Source organism: Trichechus manatus, unplaced genomic scaffold, assembly GCF_000243295.1.
Source record: "Trichechus manatus latirostris isolate Lorelei unplaced genomic scaffold, TriManLat1.0 scaffold00096, whole genome shotgun sequence".
In the NCBI taxonomy this organism is placed as follows: domain Eukaryota; kingdom Metazoa; phylum Chordata; class Mammalia; order Sirenia; family Trichechidae; genus Trichechus; species Trichechus manatus.
In genome coordinates, this window is record NW_004444032.1 from 10352236 (window position 1) to 10367786 (window position 15551).

At 36.3% G+C, this 15551-nt stretch overlaps 1 protein-coding gene across 10 annotated transcripts in view; it reads right to left on the bottom strand.

Moving 5' to 3' along the window:
* The window catches only part of KMT2E (lysine methyltransferase 2E (inactive)), an 87216-nt gene that overhangs the window by 47779 nt on the left and 23886 nt on the right, over window positions 1-15551 (bottom strand). For 6 of the 10 annotated variants that reach the window (XM_004382614.3, XM_023737072.1, XM_023737071.1 and 3 more), the window contains one exon: window positions 14338-14522. In XM_004382614.3, coding sequence (XP_004382671.1) covers window positions 14338-14408 — 71 coding nt within the window. In that variant the 5' untranslated portion in view covers window positions 14409-14522. Of the gene's footprint in view, window positions 1-14337; window positions 14523-14984; window positions 15241-15551 lie in introns of all 10 variants that reach the window. The other 4 variants (XM_023737070.1, XM_023737066.1, XM_023737069.1 and 1 more) reach the window with 2 other exon arrangements.

A 15551-nucleotide genomic window follows, 5' to 3' on the forward strand; every position in this document is an offset into this window, starting at 1 on the left:
CCCACCCACCCTCTTCTCACACCTGCACAAAGTCTCAATTGCTCTAGTGGCTGCTGTGGCACCCACTGTGCCAAAATCAGCAAAGAAATGAAGCACAAAGTGAGGTCATTAAATGGTTCTAGAGGAGATTATAAAAAAAAAAAAGTCTCCAAAATGTTCGGAATATTCTGAAAACCAATATTCACCTAATGTCTATGCTGTTGTAGTAAATTTACTTATTCCTTTAAAAGGCATCTGTTTCTTAATTTTAAAATTAATACATGCTTGTTGTATAAAATTTAAATACAGAAGTACAGAAGAAAGTGAAACACTATGTTTCCATGCAAGACTCAGACTTACTTACTGTGTACCAGTTCAAACTAATGTAAGGTTTGTGTACATTAATGTAAAATCTGACATAATGCATTAGACTCACTGTTCACGCAATCTCCTATCCAGTATCTTGAACCAAGAGCAGTATGTGAGCTCCTCGGAGAGAAGTGACTGTCTTATTCAAAACCGTTGCAAAGGAATACTTATCTTTCATTTTCCTCTTTAAAACTCTAAAGATGCTCCCTAGTTTTCATGTTTCAATGTCAAATGAATATCTAAGAACGTACCCATATACAGATGGGTTCACTCATACCTTCACTGAATTACCATGTTTCCAGATACATGTTTCCTAATCTTACTAGACCATCTTCATAAGAGAGCCCCTTAAGCCATGGTAACAATTCAACTTTCTTCAGATCTATTTATTTCTTCACTAAGATGTGGCAGAAAGGCAGGGTACTCTAGCCATGAGTATATTATACTTCTTTAAAAGGTGATAATGATCTTATGATGATCACCATTTTACTGGATTCTCCTGACATAGCAGCTTACTATATCAAAGTCAAGAAATTAGCTTAATATTTCTGTCTCTGCCCATAGTGAAACATTTGCCATTTTCTGTTGAATCATAATCTATATTTTATCACCATTAGAATAAGCTTTCAGTACATGGAAGAATGTCATTACACAGTCCCTATTCCAAAGAAATCACACAGGCATTAAAACAAGAACAATCCTAGAAATGCTGGAGGAGGACCCCACTGTTTGTATCACTTCATCCAGAGTGTTCATGCCTACATTTTGTTTCCACCTATGGTTAAGTCCTACTCATAGAATTTTTTCTAAGTTTTTCTAAGATTTACCTTACAATCAAAAGAGCACATAAACTGTAATTCAACAAATAGTTCTACAATGATGTTCACAATGTGTTTAAGGTACCTTGTTAGATTCCAGACAGGATATAAAAAGATATATAACATATACTTACATCCCTCATAGAGTTTCTGATCTTTGGGGAAGGGGCAGCAAGAACAAACAGGTACACAAAAACTGCCAAACGAGGCAAAAATAAGAGTAAATGCCATAGAAAGGTATAGGTAAATCTAAACAAAACATCTTCCCCTTCGGTAAAAGAATTTGGTCTTTAACTTTCTGGCTCTGTTCCCTTAAAAACCTGATAAGCTAATTTGTCAACTATACCGCTAGGTACATTAACAAATATGGCGATTGACTCCCATGTCCCTTAAAGCTCTACCTATACAACTGTTATAAGAAATACTGGCTTCTAAGGGACATGAGGTTTCTAAGTCAGGGAGACCCTCACACCCACCCAATATGGATTTTGTCTCCCTGACACCTGAGCTGTCATCTGAGAGGCCAAAGAAATAGCTCCTGGATGGCTGACTGTACTCCTGTATGGTCTCCCACAGAACAGGAACACTGGATGCAAACCTCTGGCAAGCCGTAAGCCGTGGCTCCTGTCCTATATACCATGAAGACTAGTGCCAACTAATGGCTCCTGTCCTACATACCATGTAGGCTGATGCCAACTATGGCAGTCTTTTGTGTCTAAATATTTAGTTGAATCTAAAAATATCTCCTTATAGGAGTTGCAAAAGGTTAAAGTTCTAGACTCTAGGGAGTTCAAAAGAAGAACACATCTACTTGAGTGACAGGAAGGATAAGAAAAAACATAAGGTTTCACTGAAGATGAGAAGGCTTCTGAAAGATAGGCAAGATTTTGAACATTTGAATTTTGTACCAGGTATATCATCTATACAAAAAAAAATTTTAAAAAAAAGCAGTAATGACAAAAACAATACTCTATGCATATGCAAAGAGAAAGGAAAACATGGCACGGGAAGTCTTCAGGGAAGTACAAAGATGTTAGTTAAGACTTCAAGAAAGTATTCATTTTAATTTCTCAAAATTAAATAACATACAAACTCCCTTTAATAGAGGAGAGTTTTCTTATAGATTTAGAGAAATATTATGTTAAACTATGTTTTTAGGTGATCTGTGTACCAATACCATCAAATATAAATTCATGAAATTTCATGGCATTACTAGGTATAAAGTGGTAGTCATCCAGGATGATTCCAAATATGCTCAATTGATTTTCCTAGTTCAAAATAAAAATAGCAATCTTTAAAATCTTCAGAGACCTCATAAAACCTCCTGGGGGCTACATCCATAGACCCCAGTTTGACTAACATCAATTAAACAAATATTGAGAGCCTAATGTTTGCCGGGGTTTGTGAGAGATACAAAGATACTATCTCTGTCTTCAAGGAACTTACAATAATATAGTTTCCTTTCATTCAATAAACATTTAAGCACACATTAATTGCAAGACATTGAGACACTGTACCAGATAATGGAAATAATAAAAAAAGTGGCCCTTCTCTAGAAACTGACTTATGGGGCAAACAAGTATATCAATGATTATAGTATCAGAGGTATGCACAGAAGGCTTCATAATAGTAGTCACATTAAAACAAGTTTTAAAGAATGCTAAGTTAACAAGACCAAGAAATACAGTGATGGAAAAGGTGAGAGAAGGTATTCCAGGCAGAAGGCACACAATGCATCAGAGATATCAAGAGCATGACACATTTAAACATGTTTCCCAAAGGGTGATCTACAGCCCACCAGTATCACAATCACCTGTAATGCACATTACAATTGTTTTTTATAGTGCCACTTAAACCTAATGAATCTAAAGATCAGGCTCCAAATATACATTTTAAAAAGCACCTTCCATCTTATATTTGCTGAAGGTTAAGAAGCACACAATTATAAAGAACTGCTAAATTTCAGAGCAGATGGAGTTAAAGGTATGAGAGGCCAGAAATGAGGACAGATAGCTAGGCAAGAACTAGTTCAAGAAGGATCTTGGGTACCAATCTACTGTCCTCAGGTGCTGTCAAGTCGATTTTCGACTCATAGCGATCCAATGTGATAGATCAGAACTGCCCCCTAGGGTTTTCTAAGCTGTAATCATTATGGGAACACATTGTTAGGTTTTTCTCCTGAGGAACCACTGGGTGGATTCGAACCAACAACCTTTCAATTAGCAGACAAGTGCTTAACCTGTGTGCCACTAGGGCTCCTGGGTACCAAGATAGGAACATGATACTTATCCTGAAAAAAAAAAAAAAAACAATCAGAGCCACTAAATGTTTTTCCTCCCAAGCAAAGTAATGATGTGATCATAATAGCAGTATGCTGCGATAAAGCTAAGTACTTCAAATGTGAGTCTGAGGAAATCTGTAAATAATTCTCCTAGATTCAGCAGGTTGAGCAGAAGCCCTGATCTGATGAGAGCCATGTAAAAAGTGTTACCTCTCCAAGACTCCTTCCCCCATTCCCCACTTACAAATAAGTTACCTTTGCTCAATTCAACCCTTCACTGAAAAGCACTTAATACCCTGTATAGTTTGAGAGTGATCCTCAGGAGTGCATGGTTCCCGGAGTCCAAAATAAGTACCCTTTTTATTTAAGGGAAGGATATTAAAATGTATAGCTTGCTAATTTTGCTGTTGTTGTTAGCTGCCATTGAGTCACCCCGATTAACGGCGACCTCAGGCACAACAGAAGAAAGCCCTGCCCGGTTCTGCACCATCCCCATAATTCTTTGCAGATGGACACCTGTGATCCATAGGGTCTTCACTGACTATTTTCAGATCGCCAGGCCTTTCTTCCTAGTCTATCTTAGTGTGGACACTCCACTGAAACCTGTTCATGATCAACCCAACAGGCAAGCCTCCACTGACAGATGGGTGGTGGCTGCACATGAGGTGCACTGGGCAGGAATTGAACCCAGATATTCCATATGGAAGGCAAGAATTCTACCACTGAACCACAACTTTCTATTACAACTCATAATTCTACAATTGTACCCATGAATTCCTTCAACTATCAAGTGCAGGACCAACCAGCCTTGGTGGTTACCTACATTAACTGCTATTAGGCATAAAACATAAGGAGCATTAACCACTATTTTTTTCATCTGATACTTAATTGAGTTCAGTGCTTCTTAGCTCAAGTAGATACACGGGACTAAACAGGCAGCTCCTGTCCGGAGGTGAGATGAGAAGGCAAAACGGGACAGGAACTGGTTGAATGTACACGGGAAATCCAGGGTGGAAAGGAGGAGTGTGCTATCACATTATAGGGAGAGCAGCTAGGGTCACATAGCAATGTATGTATAAATTTTTGTATGAGAAACTGACTTGAACTGGAAACTTTCACTTAAAGCACAATAAAAAGAAAAAAAAAAAAGATGGGTCTACATTTTAGGCAGTGCCCAAGGAATTGTAGGAATGAGTGGCACAGATAAAACTGATAGACGGTTCAAGAATTAATCAAGAGAACAATTTAGAATGACTGAATAAATTAGGTTTGATTCCTCAGAAATTAGACTTTTACACTTTACTGGACTTTTACAATTTCCTTCTTCCTCATCAAAAATTTAATTCGCTGTATATAAACCTTCAAAATATAGCTGAGTTTTAATGAGAGAGTTCATACCTGTGTTTTAGGTGAAACTTCTAATTTTCCTTTCAATGTTACAACATTCAGTAATATACTCTGGGTATCAGTAACACGACATGAATGGGTTGCCTCCCTAATTTTTGCACTAATAGATGTAAAAGATCTCCATGAGTTCTCAATATAATCCTTCAAAACTTCTCCATTTCTTTATTACCTCTTATAACCTGCTATTATTTTAAAAAAGATATATTAAAATTACACAAACTTCAATACAAGAAATTAAAAAACTGAGAGCAGTTTTGGTGTGACAATTAAGGTCCTCAGTTTATCACATGTGGCATTTTAACTTCATTTAACAAAAGCCAGCTCTCTGACCTATGTGGCATCATGGATCTAGAGACAAGCAACCCTGGGTTCAACTCCAACTCTGCTTTTTACTGATTATGTGGTCCTACGTAAATTTGTGAACCTCCTTCAGCTACATTTCTTTTATAAAATAGGATAATACTACTTGAGTTTTTGCTAGGATGATTAAGAGGTACTATACACAAAATACCTCACTCAAAGTAAGAGAGTTGCTTAATTAACACTATGCTGTACATAGTTTTATGGATAAACACAGCTCCATATGCAGTACCACAAGTGAAAAAAACAAGAAAAAATTGTTTATGATTAAGTATGAAACAAATGAAAAACAGTACAAAGAACAGTTCTAAACAATGCTAGGACAGTACTTTAAAACAGGATTTTGAATATTAAACTAAAAATCACATTTAAATGAAAGCACTTCCAAACTAGAATAAAAAAAAATCAATGCCCACTAAAAAGCAGCAGGAAATACCAGTTTCTTGATAGTGGTAGATCAAGGGTAAAGAAATCAGACACAAAAATATTAAGCACTAGTAAAAAATAAACAAGTAAAAAGCTATTGAAAACATTTCATTATACACAAAACATTTAGTATCTTCAATTACACAAACTGAAATTCAACAAATTTAATGAATCCTGTCAGCAGGTGGCTCTAGTGACTCTGAAATAACAGCAAATACTTTAGCAAAACACAGGTAGTAAAATTTTACTGAATCTTAGAAATTTGGAGTCAATACTTCAAGTCCTCTTTTTCAAATGAAGATACTGAAGTCTAGAATAATTACGTGACTTGATTAAGGGCTCACTAGAGTGTTGGTCTACCATCTGTCTGTCAGTGTGTTGTACGATGGTGGCTTGCATGTTGCTATGATGCTGGAAGCTATGACACTGGCATTTCAAATACCAGCAGGGTCACCCATTCTGAACAGGTTTCAGTGGAGCTTCCAGACTAAGACAGACTAGGAAGAAAGGCCTGGAGAGCTACTTTTAAAAATTAGCCAATAAAAGTTTTATGGATCTCAACAGAATATTGTCCGACATAGTTCTGAAAGATGAGCCCCTCAGGTTGAGAGGCAATCAAAATATACAGTGACCGACCACAACACTGGACTCAAGCATACCAACAATCGCGGAGATGGCACAGAAGCAGACAATGTTTCGTTCTGTTGTGCATGGGGTGGCCATAAGTTGGAGCCCACTCAATGGCAATTAACAATAGAGTGTTAGTGGGACACGAAAGAACCCAAGTATCTATCTTCAGTATTCTCAGTCAACAAACATTTATTCAGCATTTACCATGTGCCAGGCATAGTGCTAGGAGCCCCCCTCCAAAATAATTCACCTCTACCTTACACATGTCACATTTTACTAATTTGTTCACCTCATCCAAAAATACACATAACTATATAAAAACTCATTATAATGATTTCTAATGGTACTGAGAAATATGTGGTGATAATGACAATATAAAAAGAAATATTTTGTAAGCAATCATATTCCTAGTCTTTAAGAAAGAAAATTAACTTGGCTTTTCTTAATTTAAAAAAAAAAATAAAAGCTAGAGAAAGGAGAAATTTAACACTCCTCATTTATATATCTTCCTCCTTTCTAGGCCCAGAAGGATTTCCTATCTTTTTTTGCTCATGTGACCAGTTGAGGAATTCAGATGGTTGGGTGCCAGAGGTATAAAAAATAAAAAAGGAATAGAAGAGGTAAGATTTATTAGGATAAAAACATGTAATTCTAAACAGTTAAACTCTGGCTCAACTTTTCTGTCTAGTGATAACAGAGTTTTTCTTATCCTTCAGCAAGGACCTAAGAGAGCCTTTGTTGTATACTTTTTTTTCCCTAGATGCCATTGAGTCAGTTCTGATTCATGGCGACCCCACATGTTGCAGAGTAGAGATGTGTTCCATAGAGTTTTCAAGGCTGTGACCTTTCTGAAGCAGATCCCCACACCCTTCTTCTGAGGTGCCTCTGGGTGGTTCCAATGGTCAATCCTTTGATTAGTAGCCAGGAGCTTAATCATTTGCCCCACCCAAGGATTTTGTTGCATAGTTATTTATTACACTGAATTTAATACTGCTAGAACCGAAGCTACTAGTTGCACAAACCATATAGCAAAACAAAGTAGTTATATAAGTTATTCTTTGTAGTAATATTAGTAAAGGTGATATGATTGAAAAGGCCTAAAATCAACACGTCATTACATTCTGCCTCTGCTACTTACTCGCTCTGTGACTTTAGTTTCCTCATCTATAAATATAGTATGATAATATCTACCTCATAGCTATATCCTTATCTTTCTTCCTCAAAAAGTGATAGATTTTTATGATTTCACTTTTACAGCTTTTGTAACTAGCTTAGGCTATACTGTTCTCTTCTCCTCTCAGATCCAACCACCTTGTTATCTAGTCTAGAGCTGCCCTGTTCAATACAATAGCCAACAGCCACATGTGCTCCTGAGCACTTAAAAGTGTGGCTAGTCTGTCAGAAATATTCTGCAAATGTAAAATACATACCAGATTTCAAACTTACTAGTATTAAAAAAGGAACATAAAATATCTCATTAATAATTTTTATATTATCTGTTAAAATGATAACATTTTAGATATTCAGTTTAGTAAATTAACAAAAATTAATTTCACTTTTTTTTAAACCTTTTTAATGTGGCTACTAAAAAATTTAAAATTACACACATAGCTCACATTTTATTTCTATTGGACACTGCTGGTCTAGAGTTTTGACTTTCCAACTGATTATAATTTCCTTAAGAATAGGGATAAAATTTTATACTTCACCTCTGTAACCCTAACCTCTAGCAAAACGTTCTCCTCACAGTCAATGCTTATAAATGATGATTCAAAAGGTGCCTCATCTCAAAAGCTAAGAAGTTTCCTGGACACATCCAAACATTTTGAGGGACAGAGTAGCTGGGGCTGGGGCCCATAGTTTCGGGGGATATGTAGGTCGATTGGCATAACAAAGTTTATTAAGAAAATGTTCTGCATCTCACTTTGATGAGTGGCGTCTGGGGTCTTAAAAGTTTGTGAATGGCCATCTAAGATGCATCAACTGGTCCCATCCCACTTGCAGCAAAGGAGAATGAAGAACAACAAAGACACAAGGAAAATATTAGCCCAAGAGACTAAAGGATCACATGAACCAGAGACTCCAGCAGCCTGAGACCAGAAGAACTAGGTGCTGCCTGGCTACCACCAATGACCGACCTGACAGGGAACACAAAAGAGAGTCCCGGACAGAGCAGGAGAAAAGCATGGAGCAGAACCCAAATTCACTTAAAAAGACCAGACTTAATGGTCTGACCGAGACTGGGGGAACCCCCAAAACTATGCCCCCACCCCCAGATATACTGTTAACCTAGAACTGAAACCATTCCCAAAGCCCACTCTTCAGACAAAGATTAGACATGACTATAAAACAAAAAATAATACAGGTGAGGAATGTGCTTCTTAGTTCAATCAGATACATGAGACCAAACGCGCGGCTCCTATCCAGGGACAGGATGAGAAGGCAGGAAGGGACAGGAACTGTTTGAATGGACACAGGGAACCTGGGGTAGAAAAGCGGAGTATGCTGTCACATTGTGGGGATTGCAATTAATGTTATAAAATAATATGTGTATAAATTTTCAACCGGACTAAACCAAAGCTAAGAAGTTTCCTGAATACAACGAAACACCTCAAAGGACAGAGTAGCCAGGGCGGGGGTCTGGGGACCATGGTTTCAGGGGACATCTAAGTCAACTGGCATAACAAAGTTTATTAAGAAAATGTTCTGCATCCCACTTTGGTGAGTGGTGTCTGGAGTCTTAAAAGCTAGCGAGCGGCCATCTAAGATCCATCAATTGGTCCCAACCCACCTGGAGCAAAGGAGAATGAGTAACACCAGAGACACAAGGAAAGTATTGACCCAAGAGACAGAAACGGCCACATAAACCAGAGACAGCATCAGCCTGAGGTCAGAAGAACTAGACGGTGTCACACCTACCATCTTGACAGGGAACACAACAGAAGATTCCCTGACTGAGCAGGAGAAAAGTGGGGTGCAGAACTCAAATTCTAGTAAAAAGACCAGACTTAGTGGTTTGAGACTGGAGGGACCCCGGAAGACATGCTCCCCAGACTCCGTTAGCCCAAAACTAAAACCATTCCCGAAGCCAACTCTTCAGACAAAGATTAGACTGGACTATGCGACATAAAATTATACTCATAAAGAATGTGCTTCTTAGCTCAAGTAGATACATGAGACTAAATGGGCAGCTCCTGTCCAGAGGTGAGATGAGAAGGCAGAGAGGGTCAGGAGCTGGCTGAATGGACACGGGAAATCCGGGGTAGAAAGGAGGAGTGTGCTGTCACAGTATAGGGAGAGCAACTAGGGTCACATAAAAATGTATGCATAATTTTTATATGAGAGACTAACCTGAATTGTAAACTTTCACTTAAAGCACAAGAAAAAAAAAGTGTCTAAATTTTTGTATGAGAAATTAACTTGAGTTGTAAACTTTCACCTAACATACAATTTTTAAAAAAAAAAAAGTGCTTCATCTTGGATTGTCCATCTTGTCATAAAAAATTAAACTAAGTAAGAAGTCTACTTCTAGTAGTAGCCTACATTTATGGACATGCAGTTCATCAAAAAACTATAGATATAGCTTCCTGGTAAAAATTTGTTGTCTCCTGATTACTTCCAAAACCCACTGCTGTCGACTCCAACTCATAGAGACCCTACAGGGCAGAGGAGAACTGCCTCATAGGGTTTCCAAGACTGGTGGATTCAAACTGCCAACCTTTTGATTAGCAGCTGAACTCTTAACCACTGCGCCACCAGGGCTCCTCTGATTATTACAGTGATGATCATTTTGCTAATCAGGTTTAAAAATCATATTTATATCTAGCTCAATTTTCCCTTAAAACATATTTTTGCTTTTTCACCTTTTTGTTTTTTTGTACCATGGACTATGCCAGGCGCTAGTGAGAAAATCAGTCAGTCACTATGTTAATCTATGTATTATGATTAGTATTTTTCAAATCTAGGGACAAACACTATGCAGATAAATTCTTACTCCTAAGATTCATGAGTGAATAATATACTATTTTTAGAGTACCTTGGAGAGTTTCCACTATAGCAGTTGGCTCCAACTGTTTCTGTTTACCAATGTCTAGGTATTAGTCTTTGTTAATGTTATATACATATAGTCAAAAAGTTCTTTTTAAATAAGACAACTTCCATTAAATCTGACTGTGAAATGCATACAATTGCTTTAAGGAACTTAGGCTAATGGAACAAAATTTTATTCTTCTTACTAAATCTGATATCTCTAACTTACAGTTTATCAATCCTCACTAATCAGTTATTTCTAAAGTACTTTAAAACTATTATTTTTAGTTCAAACATTTAGGGAGCTTCAACTCTAGGCAAGGTAATGCGGGAAAGGGAAGAAATAAAATACAAGATGATCCTACCCTGAAGGAAATGCAAAACAAACTCAAGATGAGCAAAAGTTCGTGATGAGAAAAAAAAGAAATACGTTAACAAAAATGAGCTGGACTTGGTGGGAATAACGAGTTTTATTTTATAAATAGAGTAATCTAAAAGCAAATGTTACTGGGAATGGAAATACTGAGCCAGCGTTTAGCAAACCTTTTCCTCAGATATCCTGAACTAGACCTTCAATTTCCTATCTATAAAACGCTACACGTAGACTAGATAAACTCTAAATCATCTAAAAAGTTCTCTTTTACAGTCTTAGAAGTGAGTATTAATTTAGTCCAGTACATGAATTCAATATATTTTTTAAAAAAAATACATAACCAACGACATTATATAGCCACATAAAAAAACAAACCAAACCCACTGTCAAGTTGATTCCAACTCACAGCAACCTTATCAGATAGAGCAGAACTGTCCCATAGGGTTTTCAAGGCTGTAAACTGTTACAGAAGCAGACTGCCACAGCTTTCTCCCACAGAGCGGCTAGTGGGTTCAAACTGCAAATATTTCGGTTAGCAGCCAAGTGGTTTAGCCACTGCACCACCAGGGCTCCTTCATGTAGCCACGTGAGTTCAATAAAATGTAATTCTCTCCTTTTTTTTTTAAACTTTGTACTCTGACATAATTATAGCTTTACAGGAGATAAATCTGCATCTTTTGCAACTATAGTATCTTTTGACTATGCATTTAAAAAAGGAAGCAACCCATTAATCATAAATATCAAAGTTGTTAGTTTCAGAAGTTTTATGTTTCTGTGGGGAGAAGGAAAACTGTGACTTAAGGGTCTTCTTAAGCCTTTAGGTTTTATACTAAAAAAGATCATTTAAAAGTTTGAAAATTAAACTACAAAATTCTGATGGTTGTGCCGTAATAAAATCAACACCAACTACACTTTCTGTATTCACTTAATGGGAGAAAACTATGCCTAAGGGACATACACCTGTATCTGGAAAAGAAAAAAGCCGTACTTGAACCAGGAGTGTTTCTTAAAAGGTAGTTATTCTGTAAACTGCCTAAAAGTGAATCATTTTCCAATAATAAAAATGATGATAACTGTACCAGAAAAAGATTTGACTCTATGATATAAATCAGACGTACTCTTAAAATGTATTTAATAAAAAAAGACAGGCAGGGTATGCTACCTTCTACTGCCCTTCTTCAATGTATTATTCATTCCCTTTAACTGTATAATTAATATGTGGTTTCAGTTCTGTTTGAGTTGCCTTATGGTACACATACTATATATATAAACAAGGCAAAGGTGTAGCTGACCGTGTACACTAAAAAAATTCCTATCTAGTATATAAATAACATTTTCATAAATTAAATCCTGTATTAATTACTTAAAACACTATTGAAATTTTAAAAAAAAGACTCAATGCCTAGGGGACACTGAGCTTCTTTTAAGGGTGACAGAAAAATATGAGAATGGATAAGGTCAAACCTAAGTTAATGTCACTTAACTGTACATGTAAAGAATGTCAAAATGGTAAATGTTCTGTTACACATATGTTTACCACAATGAAAAAAAAAAAAAAAGACTGCCAGGGTGAATACTTTTAGGAAGCAAAGAACGTTTGATTACTACCAATAAATGCCTAGAACTCCTGTCAGACTTGGATTTACATCTATCAAATGCTTTATACTAAGAAAGAACAGAGGGCTAGGGAGAGGGGGAATGGAATGGGGATGGGGAAATGGGGAGCTGATGCTTAACTAGTACAGAGTTTCTGTTTGGGGTAATGAAAAACCTTTGGAAACAAATGGTGATGGTTGTACAACATTATGAATATAATTAATGCCACTGAATTGTACACTTAAAAATGGTTAACGCTGCAAATTTTATGTTAAATATATTTTAACACAATAGAAAAAATGTTCATCGACAGATGAATGGATTTTTTTTAAAAAAATGGTATATACATACCAAAAACCAAACTCACTGCCACTAAGTCAATTCCAACTCACAGCGACCCTATAGGACAGGACAGAATTGCACCATCGGATTTCCAAGGCTGTAAATCTTTACGGAAGCAGACTGCCACACCTTTCTCCCGCAAAGCAGCTAGAGTATTTGAACCACCAATCTTTTGGTAAGCAGCCAAGCGCTTTAACCACTGCACCACAGCCATAAAGAGAAATGAAGTTCTGATACATGCCATCACATGGATGAACCCTGAAAACATAATGCTGAGTGAAATGAGTCAGACACAAAGTACAAATATTGTATGATCCCACTCATATGAAATGTCTAAAATAGGCAAATTCATCAAGATAAAAGATTAGTGGTTATCTAGGCCTGAGGGGGAAAGGGGAATGGAGAGTTAGGAAAAAAATAAACAACACTGTGAAGAACACATTTGTTTATTTGTAGCTATTTTTTTCTCTTTGATTTTCATGAAGTTAAAAAGACTAGAACTTTAGACTTGGAATCCCTCTGCCTCTCAAACCTTGCTTCCAGGTTTCCTTCTTTCCTTAGTAGTATCCCTATTTGATGAAGGCAAGATGACTGGCATTCAACCGTCACAAGAGTATTTTGTTTGGGAATCTATTATTTTACAACAAAAATTACCTATACAAAAAAAAATTACTTACACATAGTGCAAAAAAGTTAAAAGCTTTTTACAACTATATTACAATACTCATACAGTTAAACAGACTGTAGGATATTAGTATTAGTATATAGAATATTAGAGAGCATCTCTGGGTCCTTCCCAATGGTAGAAGCAGGAGTGGTGAAAGCACTTCTAGACCCCTTGAAATGGCAGCAGGAGCAATAATAGCATTTTACTGCTTTCCATCTAGCAGAGAGTCAGGAATCCTTAAATGAATCAATTAAAAAAAAAATTAGATTCCATTAAGTTCTGCTTTCTGGTTGACAGAGAATCCCATTAAGCATAATACACAAATATACTGAACCAGAGAACAAACATACGAATCTTTCCATCCCTCAGTTTCCAGCATTGTCACCTGAACCCCTTGCAATTTCCAAAAACAAACAAGCAAACTATCTTCACAGCAATAACTTAGTGTTAAGTGGCTGGTCATACGAAAACAAAAGATAATGAAATCCATCCAGATAAATCACTTGGACCAAATAGTCTGGAGCAAAGGTAAGAACCTTTCACTGAGTCCGTCAGAAATGATTCACATAAAAGCAAGTTATCAACAATCACCCCCAAAAGGAAATACTCCTTTTCTCTCATTTAAAAGTGGCTTGAATTGTTTTTCAATTCAACTTTATTTTAAAAAATTATGCCCCATGCTTAAATGAGTTGTACCATTTTTTCAAAAGTTAGTCAAGATTCAAATTTAAAACCAAATTACTTTTCCAATATAATCATGACATATTTTACAATTAAAAAAACAAACAAACGAAAAACCTACTATCTTGATTCATGATGCCAACAATTAGCAAATGGCAAAGACAAAAAAATTTTTAAAAGATAAGGCATTTTGGCTCAAAACAGTTACTTATAAAAGTAATTTTAAAGAAATTTTGAATTTCTGACATTTTATTTCAGCCAAGAGTTTAAAATGAGGAAAAATATAAACATAAATTAAGCACTACTTGGTTATGCTAAAATAATTGTTTAAAGTAATTTGACTTTCCCTATCCAAAATACTTTTAATTTAAATACTTACTCTGAGCCTGCAGCCATTTCCAAGTATGACGTTTCTGCTGTATCAACCCCCAATGGGATGACTATGCTCATGACGTTCGCCTCTGGTAAATTCGATTACTATGGAGTCCTATGCATTGGTATCCAAAACACTGGGGCATGCCAGCCACAGTGCTCATTGCAAACATCTAAGTGCATCCACAAATCCTGTTTTAAAAAAAAAAGGAACAAAACAGTTAAGAAACATCTTCATATTTCTAGCAACAGCCACACTATAACTATTAACAATAAATAGAATACATAAGAAAGCATTCTTTGTTAAAAATCTCAATATAAATTATAATTGTCTCAGGCAGCCTCTATTTTTTCTAGAATTAAGTTATGTGACTGTGATCAAAAGAAAAGTTACTGAAGTTCCTGAATCATAGTCTTCCTTAAGGAATGAATTTAGGATGCCACATGAAGGACTACTAAGACATACTGCTTAGTGAAGAACCAACAATTATTATTCGTTTTGAAAGATAAAATGGAGTGTCTTATTGCAGTAGTATCCAAAAACAAGCCTTCGTGGTTCACTGAATGATCAAACAATATACTATCTAACAACTATTGAATACTTACTATAGACTATGTACCACACTAAGCTTTTTACATGCATGATCTACTTACTGTATTTTTATGCAAATAACATGCACCTTCTACGTTTGTTTGCCAACAGCGCCCTCCCCAATGAGGTATTTTCATAAGTGCCGCCATGCCATTCCTCTTCCTAAATGTTGCTGTAAAAACAAAAATTAGCATAGTGTGCTTATGAAAATACCTCTCAGGGGAAGGGCGCAGCTGCCAAACAAACTGTAGAAGGCATGGTTTATCTGCAAAAAAGTACGGCTGTGAGCAACTCTGTGGTAGGTATCTCCATTTCACCCTGAGGAACACAAAACCAAGAAAGGATGAATAAGTTTCCTCAGCTTAAGATATAGACATGAACCAAAGTCCACTCTACTACTTATACATGTATATGGAAAAAAAAACTATCTGTAATAGTCAATTGTTTTACAGTGGTTGTCATTTTTCATACTACATAAATAAATTACATTGGAGGGGTTTTTCTTCAGTTAGTATTAACTCACTAGAGTTAACACCCCTGAATACTGACAATTAGTTAGTAGAGAAAACTAATAAACCTGAAGTGTTTTTTAGATAAATTTACATAGAAACTAAAATATATTTAGCTCC